The 22645-nt window shown below is 39.1% G+C and overlaps 1 protein-coding gene across 2 annotated transcripts; it reads left to right on the top strand.

The window, feature by feature from the left end:
- The first annotated feature begins 1471 nt into the window (after window positions 1-1471).
- On the top strand, window positions 1472-20848 carry lypla2 (lysophospholipase 2). Of its 2 annotated transcripts, none has more exons than XM_040020131.1 (10): window positions 1472-1510; window positions 10688-10780; window positions 12348-12379; window positions 15073-15138; window positions 15383-15430; window positions 15581-15651; window positions 17001-17074; window positions 17198-17299; window positions 17467-17637; window positions 18668-20848. In XM_040020131.1, the coding sequence occupies exons 2-10, from the start codon at window positions 10703-10705 to the stop codon at window positions 18716-18718; spliced, it is 693 nt and encodes a 230-aa protein (XP_039876065.1). In that variant the 5' UTR covers window positions 1472-1510; window positions 10688-10702; the 3' UTR covers window positions 18719-20848. The 2 variants fall into 2 exon arrangements, with proteins under 2 accessions (XP_039876065.1, XP_039876066.1); XM_040020132.1 differs by lacking the exon at window positions 1472-1510 and adding an exon at window positions 3182-4967.
- The last annotated feature ends 1797 nt before the right edge of the window (window positions 20849-22645 follow it).

Raw genomic sequence — 22645 nt, 5'->3', positions numbered from 1 at the left:
GTCCTGATTGCCAAGTTTACACCTTGGTTGAAAAACTAGCCTCACACAAAAAGGCTTTCAGGTTTAAAACCTATTAACTAACATGCATAATAAACATACATATACCAATTTAGTATTTTTAGTAGTTCAATTTAGTTATTGGAGTTGCTTAAATAATTTTAAAGACTTTTGTGAAGCCAGCAAATTGTTCTTTATCAAGTGGAAGATATTTTGTGCCATCTAGTGGATCCTTTTGTCACCGCAGGCATGTTTCACCAGTGTTTCAGAGCCTTTTCTTACCTAATACATTTCTTTCTCTTCCGTTTGTCTCTACAATAATATCACAGTGCTTGTTTGAGTGAAAGGAAGTTTATGAAATCAGGAAGGAAATAAAGCTGCAGTGGGTATTCAAGTTTCTCTTTTTCTTTCACAGCTCTATAATAAACGTGTCACATCCATTTTGCAATTTCCCAGAGCTTTTCAGTGAATACTTATTTCTATTATACCATTAACAATGATCTATACACTCTTCCCCTCCTGCAAATACATCATGGCACTCTTAGTAATAGTGTGCTAGTAAAAATAAATTGAGTCTTCAGTCACTCTGTGGGAGTCATTTACAGGAATGTGTGAGCTCTGTATGAATGGCCTTTTTGGAAAAAAAAAAAAACACCTTATTTTTAAAATGCTCCGATGAGCTCATTTTAGGTCAACAAGGAAAAAAGTGGCACATAAACAGTTCTTGCGATATGATATAAACTAACCTCTACATGTGTAAACTATAATAGAAGCAAATTAAATATATAAATTTTTTAAAAAGCAATTTACATACAGGATTTTTTGTAAATTCTGAGAAGGAAATTCTTCCAGAAGGAAAATGCTCCATGTCACAAAGCTCAAATCATCTCAAACTGGTCGTTGAAGCATGACAATGAGTTCACTGTACTCAAACAGCCTACATAGTCACCAGATCTCAATCAAATAAAGCACCTTTGGGATGTGGTGAAACAGAGATTCATATCATTGATATGCAGCCAATAAATCTCTTGGGAATGCTTTCCATGAAGAATTAAGGCAACTCTGAAGATAAAAGGGAGATTCAGCCTGGTACTAGCTATTCAAACACATCTAGAGCTTTAATGTTTTATTCTAGTGACTAGTGATTTTTGTTTTTTATAAAAATGATCGAAAACCATAGTTAATGAAATTGGAACATTTTAGAATATCTTTTATGGATACAGAAAAAAGTATATGTGTTAAATATAAGCATAGTCATTCAAAAAAGACGTTTGTGCAATAACGGTGTTAACAGTGGGCCGTTAGTAAAGCTATCGCTCACATTTACTCCCTAATTTGGATATAATGTAAAACTGAAAAAAAATTACATTAAAATAAGAATAATAAAAGCAAGAGTATGCGGACCACAGCGGGCGTGGTTACACGATGACGTCTCCACGCACTGTACCGCCCCTTGCTTGTGAGCGGCCAGTAGCGGAAGTTCCGCTCCGTCGTGAACTGGGACAGCAAAGCGGTGAGTGTATGAGTCTGTGTTAGCTAGCGGGCCGTGGGTGTAATTTTAAATCATTTATCCTTACTCGAATGGGACCTTAACGGGGTCCTTTTAGAGCTTAAAGGGTCTCCTAAAAAACGGGCGGGGTTTGGGGTCTGAATTTGATTCGTAACGTTTGTCCGAAGTAACCAAAAACAGAGACACACCGGTTGGAGACAATACAGTTAATGTGTGTGTGTGTGCGCGTGCGCGACGTTAGCTAGTAGCAGCTGTACTCCCACTGTTCCCGGTTATTGTGTGTGTGTGTGTGTGTGTGTGTGTGTGTGTGTGTGTGTGTGTGTGTGTGTGGTCGGCTAAACCTGGATTAAACCCGAGCGCATGGTCGGGAGTCAGGCAGTGTGTGTTTTTGGGGCAGCAGAGGCTTTGCGCTGCTGAATGCCATCACTACCGAGGATAAGGATGAGGCGCATATCAGTGCTAAGCTTCAGCCATTCATTGTCTCTTTCCTGTTCGACACCACCCGCTTCCTCTGCTTCACACACCCATATCAACTCATTTTATCCGATGCCGTGAGGCGTTCTACAAATTTCGCTTTGCCTTCTTTGACATCAGCTAGCCAGCCGAGCTGTAACCCTCCATCAGCAGGCGGGGAGCGGGGTTAGCTGCTGCTGCTACTGCTGGTGGTGGAGGGGGAGTAGGATGGTGGTGTGTTTGGTGGTGGTGGGGGGGGTGCCTGTCACTCACTGCCGCATATTATCCCGTTGTTTGCCAGCCATCCGTAGCCACTGAGCTGAGTGCAGCAGCCTGCTCTCGTGTGTGTGTGTGTGTGTCTTTGACGTGCACACGCGCACACACTGCAGCACGCCTCTGGTTTTTGTGTTTGATTTAAATGTAATTGGAGTCACGCAGGATGGAGACTCGTGATGTCCAAACAGGCTACATTTTCTTTCTTTTTTTGGCCTGTTTTACCTAAAAGTAGTGGTGGGAGCTGCTGCTTTTCATTGAATATAGTTAATCATTCGGTCAGTCAACACTGGAGTAGTGCTTTTTCTAAGTATCACTTCATCACATTACACCCTTTAAAATCAGGGAAAGATGAACTATAAATCGAGATACTATGATGTGATAATGCAGTGTGGTGTTACAGCATTAGTGGTTACATTTCCTGCCTGATTCAGTAACTTTTGAGTGTTCTGCATAGGCAAAAATAGCAAAATTACGGCACGAAGTTACAATGATTTTGATCAATAGTGAGGTCAAATTTCTTTAATATGATATCCAACGCGATTGATGGAAAATGTGTATTTATTATACTTTAAGAAGAACAAACAAGTCTTGTTAGCTCTTGAGACAAAGCTATTTTAGAGACTAAAAAGACAGTTTTTATATTTTATGTAGATGTACCTTTTATATAGAAATACTTTTTTGCTACGAAAGATGTCTAAAAATTTTTTTCTAATTTAACTGATTATGGTTTTTAATCATTTTTATTGAAAAATAAATTTTAAAAATTATCAGAAGCAACTTTATTTATGCAATCTCTGCTGCTCCTTATTACAAACCTGTGGTTAGTGTTTGTTTCAATAAAAGTGGTAAAGAAAAATACTTTATTTATTTTAAAACGGAAAATATGTTTGAGAGTTTTATGTATTGCAATGTACTTGTGTTATTTTTAATTCCAAAAAAAAGAACAGATGGAGTGGTTATTAAAGGAACAGTTTGATCAATAACACATTACTAGCAGTTTTACTTTTATCCTTCACTACCAGGTGTCACAGATTTGGTGCATCACACCAAATCTTAACAAACACGTTGTTTGTAGATGTGTTGTGTTTAAAATACTAATTCATCATCTCTTTGGACATCTGCCTCAAGGCTTCCACTGCAGCACGTGTTGTTATTGTATGTCTGTTATTCATGGTTCACTGTCGTGATTAGAAATGGAAAATTACAATCATAGCATTCAGTATAGAAAAACATGCATATATTATATGTGTGTGTGTTACAAAAAGTACCTTTATGCTATCCTCTCCATGTCGTTTATCAATTATTATAAAATACTCCGAAGTTATTGTGAAAAATTGCAGAAGTAGACTGATAACATTCATGGTACGAATTAAACGCATCACAATAGCACATATAAATTTACAGCGGGATCATAAATGACCGCGCTTGGTCACTTGAAGTGTTCTTAATAGCATTTTCTCACCTCTAATTTGTTTACTTGGGATGGGAGCAGGAAAAGTGCAGTTTTCTTGGACTACAGTACGAGGTGGGGAAGTTACTTCACTTGGTTCATTTTATGGCTAGTTGTTTCAGTTTGTGTACTCTATATATCTATGGTACTCACCCACATCCCAGGATGCTGGGATTTGACAACAGGAAGGTATTTAGCTCAAAATTGCAGCATGGACCTCTTCACTATAACAAACCTGTCTGGAGTTCTTTCGAAACTGACTCAGACTACCCCCTCCAAGCTCCCTTCAGTGCGGTTACTGCACCTGAGTGTGATTACCGTGTTTACATCTGCTCATACGCACCACACCATGTGTGAAATAACAGTTTGATTTAAACAGATTGAACAGTGACACAAAATAAACGTGCTTTGAATTAAAGCATCTACTTCCTGGTGGGGAGTTAACGTTTAACAAGAGACAACATCAGAGGGAATTATTTCAAATTGTAATGGGGCACGGCAAATAATAAGAATTGTTCTTACGCGGTTAAAGTATCTAAGTAAGTAAATAAAGTATCCTTTATTTCTCTGACTGCAGTCCACTGTAGAATGAAGGGAAGCAGTTGTTTATGATGTTTAGCTTAGCTTAAACTAACAGGTTAGAAACACTGCCACCAGTTTTTGAAAATACAATGAAAACCTGTTTGAAATTAAAAAGAAAAAACTGTTCAGAACCGGGAATGCTAGAATTTGCAGTCAAACAAAACTGTGAAAAAAGCAGCAGATCCTCATTATTTTGGAGATAGAACCAGAAAGACTTGAACTGATGTAAATCTGAAATGCAATTTGGGATAATTTTTAATTGAACATCAGGAAACAGATCTTCATTTCTGATGCTGAGGTGTTGGTCCTGGCTGTAAATCTTTGAGTACTGGAATGTTATCAGTGGTTTCAGTTTTAGTGTTTATGAGCTTTAAACATATAATCAAGCTAAACATTTAGTGTAAAGGCAACAGATTGGCCCCTGGAGCACATGATTTGTAAAATTTCCGGCATATTTTAGATGCCGTTCTTCTCATCATTCCATAACTGGTTACCATTTGTGGCATGATGCATAAATATGAAGGTTTTGGCTGCTTTGTTTTACATAATTATTGAGTAAAGTGAGAGATTTTTGATGATGGAAACTGCAGAGTTAAATAAAACGAGGCTTGTTTCATTTTTTTTAAGACGCAGCTTGAATTGGACTTGATGGTGGTACACTATTTTTAACCAGCAGCCTCCTCCAGAAGCACATAGAGAGTGAGTGAGCCATTGTTTCTTGGAGCCTACTTTGAAAGGCCACACAATGCTTTGTGCTGGGTCTCTGGGTTATGGGTCATTGTAAATCTGCTGAACAATAACAGGTAGAAAAAAACTGTATAACAGAGATTAATTGTTTCTTTGCTTATGCTACCATGTTTCCTGAGCTCGTCCTACTTGTTTGAACAGATTGTCCGATTGTACCTGCACTCCTCCGTTTATCTTCTTATCATCTTTCTTTCTTTCACTTCTGCATTCATGCTGCCTGCTTTCACTCTATGTCTCTGCCTGTTCCCTGTCAGCGTCTAGAGTGCAGCTAAATTCAATTTGTTAATGCTGGATTAGTATTTATTTAAAGCAAGCTCTTTAATTGGATTCTTGTGTGTTTTCTTAAAAAAAAAAAAAAGGGCAATTCCTACTCAGTTTAAAATCTTTTGCAGAAAAAACAGAAATGAGGTCTGTTTTCCATTTTTACTTAACCAGGAGAACAAGTTTATAAGACAAGGTGAACAATTTTGTATTTGTATTTATAGGTTGCGACATTTTCATGTTTGAGCAGCCAAAATATTATGTAAAATAGCACAATAAAATTAAATACAGTAAGCTCATTTTAAATTGTACAGAAGAGATAATGATAAATAATATATATATATATATATATATATATATATATATATCCAGAGGAACGATGTATATAATAGAATTGAAACAAAATGTAAAAAATTGCTCCGGTGTTTTTAGATGTTCTTCTAGTATCATGATTTTAAAGTTAACTACTGAAGAGAGGTCCTTCACATTTTTAGGGTAAATATCTGGTCTGTGAAATTGGACTACAGGAGTGGAGCTCATGTTAAGATGGAATGATGGATGCTTGAAGTTCCTGAAATATTTGAACACCCGATCACTGATAGCAGATTTTGTGGTCTGTAGAAACCTCACTTTGGCTTTTAGAGAATATTTTATTCAGTTTCTTACATACAAGTCACATACTATTATTTAAAATGGTCAGGTGAATGGTTTCACACATATGAAGGCTTGAATATGAGGGGGAAAAAAAATCATTTTTATTTATCTTCAGTGTAGGGACTTCATGGGGATTTATGCTTCAGATGAATGTCTACATCATAGCTACGTCATAACTGCAAACCCATCTGAAACCCCTCTGCCGTAACCTGACCTGCAACTCTCTAGAAATGTAAAGTAAATGTCACATTGACGCAGACCAAAACTATTGTGAGTGGCCTGTTCAGTACTGTCAATTCCCCCAATAATAATAATAATAATAATGACTCCAAAATGATGGCAATTCCTTGAGCGGGATTGCTGAAGCTACCAGAAATGGTGTGATGGAAATGGTGTACAAGGAATCTGATAAACTTGAGGGATAAATATGATACATAGAAGGGGAATGAAGTCCCAGCATTTTGTTTCTATTGACTGTCGCTGCATATAAACACGACCACAAGGTAGCTGACACGTAATGCACTACCACATGCGTTGGCCGCTTACAAATACTTCATTACTACACTGCACTTTTAGAGTAATATTCATGAAGCAGTTAAATTAGTTTTACATAGAATTTCATAAAAATATTGAATAAAATGGCTGCTCAAAAATAATGTTAGTGGTATTTTTAGATATTTTTCTCTCTTTATCCCTTGAGAAAACCAATGATAGATACCTGAATTTTTTTTAAATTCCCATCAGGAAGTTTATTTTTACCCTGGATTTGTTTCAGATAGTTAGGTGAGAAGTATTTGATGAAGCAGCATGGAATGACCTAGAAGAAAGGACCTTAATTACACTGAAAAATTCAAAAATAAAATTTGGGATTTTAGTCAAATGGCTTCCAACCTCGAGATCAAGACTGTTTTAACCTGTCCATCAAAATCTATCAGTTATCTAACTTGTGCCTTTTTTAATGAAATATTAAATACTTATATTCCTTAGAGTTCCAAAAAATGTAATTCTTTGATGTTTATAAGTTGTAAGGAATCAGTTATTAATCTGGTGGTCTTTTAGCATAAATAGCTCAGTGAACATATTATTTTGTATATTCAGATTTTGAGAGCTGAGCAGCAATATTCTTTTAGTTTTTAACAAGTCGTTTGGATGTAGAAGTACCTTTTTTTTTTTCATGCATATTCGCTCTGTGCAGAAAAAGCAGCACAATTTGTTGGAAAACACAAAATGTTAACTTTACAACAAATTTTCACTCTTTGCCTTGCTAATCCTGTTAACCATAAAAAAATAAAGGCTATTTCCTGCAGCTTGCCCATTCATTATTAATCTAGTACTCATTTATCAGTTGATGCAAAAACGAACAGACTTCTATTGTCCACACTTCGGATTTCACATATTTCGGCTGCAGATATGACCTTCAGCTAATGATTTGTCACCTGGTATGGACAGCACGTGCAGCATTTAGCTGCTTGATCTCAACATCTGTGAAATTTTAACAGCCGAGGCGCTGAAGGTTTATACATTAACCTTTGTGCTTCCATATTTCCTTGTCTCCTTGTTGCCCGTTTACCAATCGGACAGTTTGCTGTCTGACCCACCCGTCCCGTCTCCCATATCCTGTCCAACAACATCAGGATGTTAGAGGCTTTTACTGCTGGACTTTACTGTAAAACAACAACCTGATCTCCTGCCTGTTATTGACGGCTGAATCGCGCCAGTCAGCGGTCCATTTTACAGTCAAGAGAGGGCATTTAGTTTATTTGATGAGTCTATTCAGTTGCTGAATACAGAAACCTGCATGGCACAAATGCTTTTTTTTTTTTTTTTACTGACTGCTTTACCTTCACCAGCAGCTCCATTATGTGTTTGCATGTGTGAGCGATATGTTGACCTTTGTTGTTCCCGTGTGACAAATGAATGGCTGCACTGATAATGAGGTTTTTATAACTGACACAGAGAGCTGTTGAATGTCACCGCTGATGTCCAAATAACATCCAGTCCTTCTGAGCTACACGCAAATAACTCTCGACATGCATCTGCACAGCCCCTGGTTTGAATAGGCTGTGCTCTATTTAAATATTTGAATACATCCTGGGGAGGTGAACATTTGGTATTGAATGAGCAGTGAGGCTTAGAGAAGGAGAAATGTAATGAACTTCATAATCCAGTGTAAATATAGCTCTACCAGCATGATTTCTATATATTGGCCCGTGTTCTTTATAATACAGTACACCCAACTCGGTGTTTTTAGTGATGTTCCTGGCTACTGATTTACTGGTCAGTTAAACAGGAGAAGAAAATAAGAGTAATAGATGAGTCTGAAAATAAGAAAGCATTCCAAAAGGAGGCTAAATTAACCCCAGTGTGGCAGGCCAAGTTCAGATATGTCTGTACAGATAATGTGTGTTTATTTAAGCGCCTTTTCAAATCATTAAATATGTTTTTCAGTTATCAGATCATATTTGAAAGTCTCATAAATTGCTTGATGTCAGATTAGTTAAACTGGTTAACCTTAGCAATGCTACCTTACATGCTGCTAGTAGCAGCATGTGCTACTAGCAGCATGTCTGTACATCTGTTTACTCTGTCACAGCTGACGTAAAGCAAACTTACAGTAAAACCAATGTTACTTAAAAAACATCGAAACAGTCGGCGGCTGCCAGATGATTTCATTGAATTTTGTTTACAATCTGCAACCGGCTGGAACTTGCGGTGACTAAATGGTTGCTCGCAGGTTTGAGGGCATTGCACACTCACGACCACTTGCGATTGCACAGGTCACCTGATAGGAGTCAACCTTTGTGCAGTGGTTACAGTCACAGTGTGAGATCTAAGAGATTTATGCTTCTGCGCTATGTCTGTTGTATGTTGGTCATAGCTGCAAACAGTTTTTTGTTGCTGAGTAGCGGGCAGAACTGTTCTGGTCGTGCACATCTCTAATTTTATTGCCAAATAAATTTACAGTTGCACGTTATAGTAACGGAACTATTTTAAGTTCACAGGACTCATGCAGCACAGTTTGCTCTTAAAATAAGTTTGTGATCACTGCATTCATTGTTGGCTTCTCCACCTGTGACGATATCACAGCCTAGTAACCATTAATGCTGACACTCATGAATGCATGTATGAATGGCAACACTCATAAAAAAACACACATCAACAAACAGAAAGCTGTCTCTCCCTCTCTGTAATCTGACAACATCTGAGCTTCAATAGTGATTTATCATTGAAATCGTAGCAAAGACTGACAGTATCATACGCTCGCACCTTTCATCTCAGCCGAGCCTCCCAGGGTACAAAATCTGAGAGCCGCGCAACAAGTATAAACTGAGCTCTGAGTGGGCTGAGTGGACATTGTAAGAAATAACTGAATACAATAAATAAATTCAATAAATAACTGAATCTTCATCTGGTTCCTCTTAGTTTTTCCACATTCAGCCAGGTAAAATAAATCCTGCTGCAGTAAATCAAAGAAACCAATCAGCATGGTTTAAACACCTCGCTTTGGTGGAGTGTGGTATACCGTGGGTAATGTCAGTATGAAGGCTGCATGTATTAAAGCTGACAGTGATTCAGACCTCTGCCTCTGATTAAATTAACTATTAAGTTAACCTGGTTCATCTTGATTAATTTTTGTCAACTTGGTTCCAGAGAACATGTCAGAGTCCAAAGTTTAAGCCCTCCTCCTTTGTAATTTTTGTCTTCTGCAAAGCCATCCAATATGCCAGATCATGAGTAGTTTCAAGCCCCTGGGGCACATTCAAGATCCACAAGGAGGCTGTTGGATGACAATGACAAAGATAGAAAGAGAAAGTAAAAGCAAGAACTGTTCCAAATATAAATGAAACAGAAAAACTAGAATATGAGTGAAGAAGCTACTTTCTGGTGCTCCCTTATTCGTGAGAGGTCACCATAACACCATCAAACTGATGATCTTTTGCTTGTTAGGCGAATATGAAAATGTTATATTATTAAACCAGTTTGATTTGAGATTAGAGCTGATTCTGTTGGAGTAAAGGAGCTGTGTGATATCCAGTGATTTCTAGTATTAAAAACATGTATCCTCCAGAAAAAGCTCCGGAAGATTAGTGTCATGACTCAACTTCCTTCTCTGCTTCTGCTTCTCTGCTTCTTCTCAGTTTCTTCCCCTCTGCTGTTGGACACATGAACAATAACCATATGACTGTCCCCGCCACTAACACATGACCCTACGCTGTGTCACTGCATCATTCCATGTTTGGCACTGATCACCACCTGCACTCATGTATATATCTTTCTACGTAGCACTCTTAATTCTTATTCTCATGTATATATCTCATGTATATCTCATGCACATATCTTTCTACGTAGCACTTTTAATTCTTATTCCTACTTTTATTTTTTCATGTCTATTTAAGTGCTATTTATGACACTATGTTTGCACTGAAGCACCGCAGCAATTTCCTAATGTTGTAAACCTGCTCAACATTTGGCAATAAACCCCTTTCTGATTCTGATTCTGATTCTGATTCTGCTACAGGAATAAAAGAAGCTGCCATGAACTTTGAGTGGATTTTACCGTTTTGATCTGCTGTGTAAAAAGTCTTAGAGTTAACGCGAAGGACTGAAAACTGTGAAAATGCTTAAATTATCTCAAAATGTGTGAATGTTAAATGAAGCATTTTGTTTAGCTTGAAGTCGCTTCTCACTGTGCAATCTGCAGACAGCTGAAATCTTTTTTTTTTTTTTCTTCTTTCTGTTCTCGTTTTTGTCTCCAGCACCTCTTACAGTGTATGTGTGGCAACAACATGTCTGTGCCGCTGCTCGCCGAGGCTGTGACGGTGTCTGGGGTGGAGAAGGAGACCGCGGCGGTGAGTGAAAGCACAAAACCTAACATAACTTTATTTACCTCAAACGCTGCTGGAGTGTTTTTTGTGGCCTTAATCAAACAGTGCTTTTAATTTTGACTTTGGCTGCTTGGGCAACTCTGCCCAACTAGAAACAGAAAAACAGGTGAGACAAAGACTATGAGGTACTCAAAGCTGTCACTTGTGACACGAAGTTTGGCGTAAGACCGAATGGAAATTGTTTCCGAGCGGCACTTCACACTTCTGTGAAGTATGGTGAACCTTGGTGTCACATCTGTGCTGTGGAAACATTCAGGCTAACAAGACAGGTGTAATTTAAATTAAAAAAAAAAAAAACAAACCATAACAGTCGCAGAAAAAATGGTGTTTATATACTTACCTAAAAGCAGAAAAAGCTCCCGATTAAGTGTGGTTTTCTCATTTAATTTTTTTTTGTTTTTAGGATCACATTAAAATGTTATTTTTTAAAACTTTCATTTATTTTACACACACCTGACTAAATGATAAGCCACCTACACAAAGACCCACAAATCAATACTAGCCCTCAGAGGGTCCTGGGGACATGTCCTTGGGATCACGAATGTCAGTTTGCTTTATATCTGACAGCACGAAAAAAACTAAAATGCATGCAAATCTGTGTTGCTGCCAATTATTGACCCATCTGAGGGCCTAATAAAAACAATAATCAAACATTTCTTGAAATGTAGTTAGAACAAATATAGAACTGGCGGGTGCTGGCGCCTATCCCAGCTACCATAGGGCGAGAGGCAGGGTACACCCTGGATGGGTCACCAGTCTGTCGCAGGGCTAACACATAGAGACACAGATAGAGATACAAATTTCCACCCAGCACTGTGATCAATATCAAGAAATTGGACTTTTTGTACTTTACTTCTGTAGCCGTGCCAGTCCTGTTTTATGGCTCACCTGTAGCTTCACCTGCAGCAGCACATGTAACGAGTGTTACAGCAGAGTAATCAGGCCCATTGTGTCAACACTCAGCTGGATCTCAGAGTGAAAATTAAACAAGTCTCTTATCAGGCTGTTACTGGATACCGTGCAGGGTTTTGTTAAACATCAGGATCAAAGCTGACTGTTCCAGCTCTGAACCCTACATGGAAGAAAAGTGTTTTGATCTGCGCAAAGAGCCAATTCTCTGACTTCTAGCCAACAAACATCGAGTTGCCAGTCTTCTGAACTGTCATTAGTCCCTTTCATGGTTTCTCTGCAGGAAGTATCATGTGTGGAAACTCTCAGTGAGAGTAGATCTTGGCAGGAATGTAAGACTGGCACCTGGTTTTCTTCTGCAAACTTGTAGCTGTAGCACTCTGTGTCCAGAAGGCTGGTAAATTGTATTGAAGATCAAAGAGGGGTTTTTTTGTTTTTCATCTGTGAAGTGCAAGATGGACTTGAACATACTGTCCAGATCACAGGAAGAAAAGTTTCTGTTACCAATCAGTACTGGGAACAGATAAGGCCTCTGTGTCTGCATTTAGAAGGAAGTGTTTCCCATTTATTTGTGAAGCCTGTGTAAGAGAAAATAATTCTGCTGTCTCTATCTGTGCTGCAGGTGATCTTCCTTCATGGTTTGGGAGACTCAGGGTGAGTAACTTTATTTCTGTTTTCTGTGAGGTGCAGTTAAAAAGTTCAGTTTCAGTTTGCAGTTAAAAAGTTTCTGATCATACCTTGAAGGATATCTTCTTGTGCACCTTTGGGCCGCTTTTTTTTTTTTTTTTGTAGATCGCCCTGTTGGAGTTTTGTCTGACCACTCGTATTTTTACCTCTTTTGTCAAAACAGTCATTTACCAAGATTTGTATTTTGAGCCAAATCTGAGGGAGATGCTTTTGGTGAATAGAACAGGTGATGAGCAGAGCCTCAAATGCCATCACCTACAGACCACATCATTTCTGGTTAAAGGTTTCCCTCGCACAGCTCAAAATGTTACAGGGACAAATTCAGAGTGTATGGTGGAGGAAAAACCCAAAAGCATTCATGTAGCAACATAAAGGCATAAAGTATGCTAGGGTGCGCTTGGGTCAGAGAGATGCAGTTTCCATTATCGAATGGTGAGTGTTAGGCTCTCTTAGTGCGGATTCATCTCTGGAGACACTACACAACAGTGCAGCAATTGTGAATACAACCTACAGGCATACATCAAGCAAGCTGCAATTACAATGCCTGCTTTAACCCCACAACACTAACGTCCAGTTTTGTAACGCTATCACTAATGCTGGGTATATTTTTATCCGATATAATATACCCAATAAAACAAAGAAATGACGAAACTGTCCACTCACTCCTGGGACACATTAGCCTTGTCAAGTAAAGGTGCATTCTCACTGAATCTCTGACATCTGTGGGAAAAGTTTTAAAAACAAAAGACCAGCTGACTATAAATGTTTTACCATATGAATTCCCTTGGAAATTACCACTAAGTAATTTTTATTCAACACTTGATGAAAATCACGCGACATTAGTGTTCTAGGGTTAAGAGGCGTCCACACAGGAAACAGCTAGCAGTAACATGGCAACAATGTAGAAAGTCTGCGATATTCAGCGATTTCATGTGATGCCAGGCAAACACAAAGCGAGTCTGCAGTTTCTCAACTTCAAGGCGAGTGATTGAAGTGACTACCACTGAGAGCAAAGATTACCACTGATTGACATACCGTATTATAGGGTAGTAAATATATTAGAGGGTTGCCTGGGCAACCAGAGCCTGAACTATCTGCTAGCAACCACCTGTCAGCTGCAAACCAATTTGCAAGTGAATTGCTTTCTCTGTGGACGCCTGTTCAGGCACGGACACTGTGAGCTCTGTAGGATTTACTGGTCACCCTGCATTCCTGCTCTCACCTGTGGACACAAACTGAGTCAAGCAAAAAGAAGTACTTTTCTCCAAAAGGCTGTCTGGACTCTCTCTTAGAGGTAGGATGAAGAGCTCCACTATGCAAGAAGGGCTCACAGTAAGAGCCAGTTGAGGTGGTTTGGGTATCTGACCAGGATTCCTCCTGGGCGACTGGGCACTGCGGGCTCTTCAGCTGAAACCTGCTGTGTTGTGGTTCAGCTCATCACCAAGACTCTTGATATGTGGATAATAGTTCAAACGTTTTGCATTTCCATTTATGGAGTATAACTGGAACTGTTTTCCAGTGGACCTGCAACAAGGTTCAAGCATTATTCAGTTCAAAGAATTTCCAAAACCTGCTTTTGGAGAAATTTGAAAACGATGCCTGATAGTATATATATATTTATGTTAATCATTATGTCTGTACATAGACATAGACAGGGAAGTGGGTGTGCCGATGATCATGGTAAACCAACAGAGTGTTGAGCATGGTGTAGGGATTAATATTTATGTACCTGCTCCTTCCTAATCCAAGTCGGACATTATGATTGAGTTGGTATTTCATGTCACATAGATTTTGTTGATTTTGTATGCACACATATATCTGTGTATATGTATATGGAGATATGTGTGTTAATATAGGTTATCATCATTATCATCTCACACAAACCATGTCACTTTGAAAGAGAAGCTGAGGTCTGTGATGAAGTGGTCAAAACAGGATTTCCAGGGAGCGATCTAAAAATGGGAGCCAGGCTGAAAGCAGGCCAGAGATGGAAGAGAAGATGAACTGATTCTTAAAAGCTGCCCAAACCTTTTGGATCACACTTTAAGCGGCACCTAATTGATTTTTTTTCCCCTTGTAATTATAGTTCACATAATTTGAGTTATTTCCCTTTTTTTGTTTAAATGTTTGTTTCATTGGGCTGAATGTGAGCAGAAAATTCACAGGAGAAACATTCCTACATGTACAAATCATTACATAAACAGCACAGTAGCAGAGGGTGGTGATGCAGAGTTAATGACAATAATTAATTTTAAAATCCTGCATTTGGCTCTTGCTGCTTTTGCACTTGACTTTAATAACATGCATTTAGTGGCCTTTAGTCATGTGTAATTGGTGCCAACATTCATGTGGTTGAATTTCATAAAGCAGCACTTACGACATTATGAATGTCTAATTTAAAAAAACGACTTAAATCAGTACATGATGACAGCTTGTCCTCAGTACAGTTTTAGTGCTCCTCTGTAATGGAGATGAAAAATCATTTCACACATGCTGATCGTTATACATCAAGAGAAATAATTTTCTACACGCGTTACTTCAGCGTAGAAGTGACTTTCATGGACTTGGTTGTAATGCTTTTGGGGTGGATGTGCTGCATATTAGTGGTTTTACTGTTGCTTGATTAGGAACAAAGAGCTGCTCTCTCTGTTTTCTGTCAGGCATGGGTGGGCGGATACTTTGACTGGGATCCGGCTGCCTCACGTCAAGTTTATCTGCCCCCACGCGTAAGTCTTTTTTTCTCATGTCACGATTTGATTTATGCCTCTAAGAATTTTGTTTGTCGGGACTTACGTGGATTGATTTAAAAAAAGACTTGTAGGCAAATAAATGCTCTGTAATGTTTATTTGGTGCGTTTTAAGCCAAATTTTTGCCAGTCATTCAAGTCGTTTGGAGTTAATGTGTTACTGTAACGTAGCTCCTGGCTGCTGTTTTCTCGTCATGTTTTCATTGCCTCTCCTCCGCTGCAGGCCCCCCATTCCCGTTACACTCAACATGAAGTCGATGATGCCCGCGTGGTGAGTTGGCGTGATGAAAGAGGCGGCCTTTTAGCTCAACACTGGATGCCATTGTTTCCCTGGAAACCACAATAGCCTCCCATATTGCCATTGACAATACTGCAATTGTATCCATTCATTTTCCTTACGCTGGGCTTTACTTGTGTGCAGGTTTGACCTCATGGGTCTCAGCCCCGACTCTCCAGAGGACGAATCTGGAATCAAGAAGGCAGCAGAAAACAGTGAGTTCAATGTGTTTAAATATCGAACAAGGGCCACGTGTGTGGGTTGATAATAGCAGGGAAGCACTAATACGCTGTCATTAAACGGTGATTGGAAAGCTTCCAGACTGCTGCAGCTTCAGTCTGGTTTTACATCCCTCTATTTAGTGGTTAGTATCTTCTCTTGTATGCACCTTAACTCCTTGAAGCTTAAGCTAAAGAGGGTGCTTACACCATTAAATATATAAATGTGAAATACTTAAAGTGCACCTATTATACTGCTTTCCAGCTCTACTGCAATACATTTCTGTCACTAATAGCTCAATATAATCCCTTTTTTATGTGATATTGGGCCTTGGTGCAGCCTTTTAGATCACTCTGAAATGAGCTGTTTTTAGCTCCTCCACCTTTAAGACAACTTTCTTCTGATTGGCTGCCCCTCAAAAGCAGATTGTTTGAGCACCAGGAAGGCAGCGGTTCTGTAGGCACAGCTAAAGGTGCATGCCTGAGATGACCCTATAAATTATCCCCTCTTTATGACATTATTAACAGCCAAGCTTCCAAAATAAGTCTGTGAATCTGAGAATTTTTAGTGCAACTTCAGGGCAAAATGTTTGATGGATGGATTGTTCTTGTTCATAGACACAAATTGTCCCACCAGAGATTTGGGTCTCCTCCCAGCCTCCAGATTTGAGACTGGAGAATCTTTAGAAATGCTTTAAATGCTTATATCATAAATCCCTCTGCTGTTAAATAGATCAAAAACTCTGCTAAAAATTTAAGGTTTAACCCCCCCACCACCACCACCACCACCTGGAATTTTTTTAATCATTTAATGAACATTTAAGAATACAGCACTTTGAGTCAACTGTAGTTGTGATTTGGTGCTGTGTAAATAAAATTTAATTCGATTGTAAGACTATGAGAGGCTTGATTATACTTGATTGTAAGATTAATGTTATGTAGGCGATTTAAAACGGATGTTCTTGACACTGTGATTAGTTAGTTTGTGAAAAATGTTCACAGTCTTTGCGTATGTACTTGTCTGTAAAAAAACAAACAAAAAAAAACTTCAAAGAGAAAATCTCTAAAAGTGTGTGCTGTTATCCTCTTATTTAGACTGTTATAAAATGTCACTGCTGTGGATGAAGACTGTCTTCACCCTCTTCAGAGCAGCTATAAAAACTTTGTTCTTTGAATATCCACATGCCAAGTATGGATTACATTTTTTAAGCCAGCTGCAAAGTTGACAGGAAGTCAAGTGGAACATTTTTGTTGGAAATTTGCCACATCAGACTTATTTCTTCCTTCTTCTACGCTACCCACCCCTTTGTTTGGCTTCACTAACGGGTTATTCTTGCTTCTCACAGTCAAGGCCATAATCGAGCACGAGGCCAGAAATGGGATCCCTCCAAACCGTATAATACTTGGCGGTTTCTCTCAGGTGGGTTTTTTTTTTTTGTCTTGGTGCTACATGTTGTGAATTGCATTTACATTATTATATATACAAGATCACTATCGTAAATGCATCTATTAAAGGTTGTCTGCTTCCTGTGTTGCTCCTCAGGGTGGGGCCTTGTCCTTGTATACCGCCTTGACCTGCCAGCACCAGTTGGCTGGTGTTGTGGCCCTCAGCTGCTGGCTTCCACTTCACAGGAGTTTCCCATCGGTACAGTCACAGTTTCACTGCAGAGGAGAAACATCCTTCCCTGCCTGCTCCTCTTTTCAACACAATGCTGATACCTTCATATGATTTTTAACATGTCACCCTGCCAGAAGGTTTTAGTGAGAAAGCTACGCTCAAAGCTAAATTCTACTTCTATGTCTGTCCCACAGGCGTCAAGCGGCAATAAGAACCTCCCAATCCTGCAGTGCCACGGTGAGATGGACGCCATGATTCCCGTGCAGTTTGGTGCCATGACGGCAGAAAAACTGAAATCCATAGTCAACCCTCAAATGATTACCTTTAAAACCTTCCCAGGGCTCCCTCACAGCTCCTGTCCTCAGGTACTGTTGTTCACAAATCACACTGATAACTTCTTCTAAAAAGCTTGTTTTACTTCTTTCAAAGTTTGAATCAAATATTTAGCTAATTTACATTTTTGTGACATCCTGATTACATTCACCAAAACAAAAGCATTGCATCATCCACCTGGGTGAATTAGGCAATGTTAATCAAACCTTTAAATGAAGGTTTTTCTCTTGAAATGAAGATAAGGAAATTTTTATTTCGAGAGAAAAATCTTGAAGACAATTACCAGGCCTCTGGAGAACTTCAAGATAGTTTGAGGATGTAATTTAGCCATTTAAATCAGCTGTATTAGATCAAGGATGCATCTAAAACCTGTAGGACACCAGCCCTTGAGACCTCGAGTTCCCCCACCCCTGATTTAGAGGATAAACTCTAAACAAGGGTTGTTGTTTTTTTTGTTTTTTTTTTCCATGATGCATTCTTCCAGCTCAAACTTTGCAGGTAGATCAAAACAGAACCGCTTGGGTCTCTGGTACAATTTTTATTACCCGTGATTTTTAATGTTTCAGATTTGCTTCTAAAGCTGTTCTTTCAAATGTAGATGTCTCTAAAACGCTGTGATTTTAACAGCTTGACACTTGAATCAAAAGAAAAGTCTTAAAGAAGGTTTGCAAATCAAACATTTATACACATATATATGCAGAAAAACAGGGTTGTAGGAGTTTACAGAGTTTACGTCCTTCTCTCAATAATGAAGTCTGTGGGCTATATACGAGTCTCCAGCACAGCTTGTTAAGCTTCCTAGTGTCACGGGCTTTGATGTTGTTAGCCCAGCAGATGGCTAGAAAGAAAACTGCACTAGCAACAGAAAAAGTGCAACATTTTGCTGCACACATTTTTCTTGAAAAACCCTAAGCTTCCTGATGAAGTAGAGTCTGCTCTCTCCATTTGTGTGAACAGCCTCAGCGTTACATTTCCAGTCCAGCCTGTTTTTCAGCTGAGATGAGTCCTGAATCATCTGTTCAGCTTCTCCACTGTACCAACATTTGGTCTGCTCTCTTGCAGGAGATGGCAGCTGTAAAGGAATTTATCGAGAAGCTTTTGCCCCGGATCTGACCTCACCTCATTCCCACTGTGACCCCCTTTGAGACACTGACCTTTCACCCCTTTTCTGCCATTCTCCCACAGGAAACAGCCATGAGCACCCCCTCCCACACACATCCACGAGACGGAAAACATACACGAACACGCACATATTTAGTAACGATGATAACGATGATTTGACCCACACTGCTAAACCAACCAAATGCTTCTCCTGCGGTCCAGCAACACTCATACTGTTAACAGATTTGTCAAACACACTGATTTGAAGTGCTTGCATTCACACGTCTTAGCCTTCGGAGGGAGAAACACTGAAAACTCAAACATTAAATTCCTGTTTGGCTTCTGTTTTACAACTTCTGTCTGTTGCCTCATTCTCATTTCCCCTCATTTTTACATCATTTAGCTTCTCACTCATTGCTACACTTATCCTTCTGGCATTGCTGTGTGACTTTGTAAATCAAGAAAATCAAGATTAACACAGAGCAAATAAGCAGGTTGGTACTCGCCTGCAAACACACCGCTGTTTAAAGGTGCAGTCAGACCAGATTATGCATCCTAATTCTTTTTCCTGCAGTTTGACGTGCCTTCTTAGCTTCACAGGTGGAGTCGCGTGAAACTTTAATATGTGATTGCTCTCAAGGTGCATGAGTTTGAGGGGAAAAAAGGTGGATTTGGCTTCTTATTCATTCTTGCTTTATGACTACAGCCTAAAAGTTGGGTGCATGAACATAAGCAGTAGAAACACAAATAAAATGCAGCATAATCTACAAGCTTGTAGAGGCCTGCCATGTAATTGCCCCATTTGTTTATGCTTGCAATCCTACCCGCCCTGTCTCCTGAACCCTTCTGTTATCTGGTCTGACTGCAGCTTCACTCCAGTGTTGGGTACCCAACAGAGTTTGACTCGGGGATAGTGAGCGCCAGCCCATCCTTTCCAATCATGACTGCGGCCTGTCCAGGTCTTGCATCGTTAACAGCAATGGCTCTTTTTACTAAATCTTGCACACAAGGCTGCCATGCTGCTTCTTTCCTCTTTTTTTTAAATAAATGTGATCAAACATCATGGAAGTATATGATCAGAGTCCAACAGAAATAAAGCTAATCAGTGGATACTCGTGCTACCCTGTGCTGTTTCTTTCAAAGCGTGCACACCTGCAGGTTGATCTGCTTTCTATGTATCTGTATGTGAAAGTACCTCAGTTTCTTCCTTTAGGCCTAAAGGCGAATGACTGATGATGGCTGCAGACCTGCACAGACTGCACACCATGACTGGTTTCAGCAGCAGTTCACCCCCACTAACAGCCTCCTCCTCATGAATTCCTGTTGATTTCCACTATTTATTTGCTTTAAACCTCTGGTAAAACACACTTCCTCTACATTTTCTTCCATAACACCAACACAGTCTCGCTCCCTCCTTTGGGTCCCCACTAATAAAACATGGAAAGGTCACCAACACTATTATATTCCACTTTAGAAAATAATGGCTATACAAAGGGAGCACTTTGGCAAGAAAATGGTCCAACATAATTGAAGGGTGAAAAAAAAATTAAAGTTAATCTTTGAACAACTTGTGATCTTTGGACATAGGAGTGTAACTCTGAGGAGTCGTGTGTGTGCTTAAACATATATATATATCAGGTGTTTTACAGTTTTTCCTTTGTGAATATTGATTTTGCTCTCTTCTTAATTTCCTGTTCTGCTGTATCGCTGTTCCCAACCTGATTTTAAAACAAAAAACCAGTAGAGAAGGATGAAAGGCATCTGTTTTGATTGTTGTTCACAACTTGATGAATGTGTCTCTCATCTCCTCGACTCCTTGTGTATTTTTCTTATTTTTTTGCTCTAATTAGGTCCGTTATCTTCTCTTTGATGTGTTTGCCATTTTTTTCTTTCATCATTCCACTCGTCTCGTGTTGTTCCTCTCGTCTCGTGTCTTTTCTCCTGGGTTGTATTGTTGTGGTTTTGTTTTTTTTTTTACTTTTTTTTTTAATGTTGTGTTTTGTCACTGTTGTCATCTCATCCTTTTTTGTGTTGGTTTATAATGATGAGCATTAAGGAAACGTGTTCAGGTGAGGCTGAGGTGGTCTCTCCTCTTTTTTTTTTTTTCTTTTTTTTTGTTTCCAAAACACCTGTATGCGTAATAAAAAAAAAAGAAAAAAGTCCATCTGAGTTGAGCGTCACTCATTTTTCTAATGTGTATCTGCAGATTCATACACACTCATTCATGGGGTTTCCATATTTTTACTCTCTAATAATAATCGAATCTAATATCTAATAATACTTTAACGGTCGTGGGCAGCGTTTCAAACACTTGATTATTTTGAATGTTTCTATGATATGATGTAGACAACATCAAAGACTTTTATTGATAAAGAAGTCACATCTACGCAGAGTCAGCATTAACCTTTGCTGACATGCAGCACATCAGCTTCTGGGTCGAATATTGATTGATGGTGATCCATTCCTGCCCTATCGGTGCTTGAACTTGATCATAGTTTGTGGGCGTCTTCGTCCACTTGCTTTTTAAGGATTAACCATGGATTTGCAATCCGATTAACATGTGAGGAATGTAGCCTTGGATTCAAAATCTGAATTTGATGATTTTGCAGCCACTTAGTTACAAAGTTTGTTTTTTTACTCCATCATGGTGAAAAATGGAGAGAAATTACACCTTGATCCTTGGTAAAAGCTGGTCTTTGAGGATGTTTTAAGTCTTGTCAGTCTGTCAAAGGTGTCTCCTTTTGCTCTGAAGAAAAGCTTTGCCCACTGAAGCCAGTTTTGAAGGAGTTCTCACATACTTGGAGCACGTGTCGGTGGCTTTTCCTTCACATGCCTTGCAGTTAGGTTAAGGGTGGCTGTGCCTCAGGAGGTAGCCATGTGTGATGGAAAGAAGCTTAAAGACACTAAATTAAGTGCTTTATGACTCAGACTGGGTGACTGTAGCTTATAGTAAACACTGGATTCACATGTGAGTTTGTATAGATTCAGCTCACTTTATTGATCCCAGGAAAAAATCATTTGCAGCTAACCTGCATAACCTACAAACCTGAAACATTCATTACAAACACTGTTACATGTCAAGTTACAGATCAACAAACATTGAGGTAAATAGACAAATGGCAATAAAATAAATTGTCTAAGTCTAAACATCTGCCAGAGATGTGTGATCTAATAGCCAAGGGACTGAAGTGGTGCAGTACTTCTATGGCACTTTTCTTTTTAATTTGAGCACTCTCTAACTACAAGCCTCACTCACCCACATTATTCAAGTGCTTTTTTCATGCCTAAGCACTTTTAATCAACAGGCACATTGGATACATCAGGGGAAACATGAGGTTTAGTGTCTTGCCCACAGACATTTCAACATTCAGGTGATCGAATAACTAAGCAGAGGTCTTTTTAGTTTTTTAGTAAGGTTTTAACATGTGTTTTTTCTTCCTGGACATTCTACTTCTACCACCATGTTTGCTGTTGCACAACTCTCCCATAAAATTCAGTTCAGGATTTGTTAACTGCCATGTCTCTCTCTTGTGATAGTTTTTATTACGTGGGCTGGAGAAATGCTAAAAGCAAAATAATTTCCCACTAAGGCAAACCCCAGTGTCACTGCAGTGTGATATAAACGCCCAGTTAAGAGTTACCTTCAATTCTCTTTAAATCTTTATGCCATATGTTTACTAATAAATCTAAAAATCAACCTACTGAATTCTAAACAAGTCCTTAAGGATTTTTTTCTCAATAGTTTTCTCACTAATGTTTTTTAAGCTAGGACTGATTAACACAAACCCCTGCAAACAGCTGTTGTTCAAATGGGTCTGAAAGCTTAGTCTGAGGTGCTGGTAACTGTATGAGCTTCTTCTCTGTAGAGGAAAAACGTATTCTTACTTTCATTGGACAGTGCTCACTGTTAACCCGTTTAATCCGTGTTTGATTGTTTCC

Source organism: Simochromis diagramma, unplaced genomic scaffold, assembly GCF_900408965.1.
Source record: "Simochromis diagramma unplaced genomic scaffold, fSimDia1.1 OVJJ01000753.1, whole genome shotgun sequence".
Classification (NCBI taxonomy): domain Eukaryota; kingdom Metazoa; phylum Chordata; class Actinopteri; order Cichliformes; family Cichlidae; genus Simochromis; species Simochromis diagramma.
Note: the sequence above shows the minus strand (reverse complement) of the source record. Positions and strands in the feature narration are given on the sequence as shown.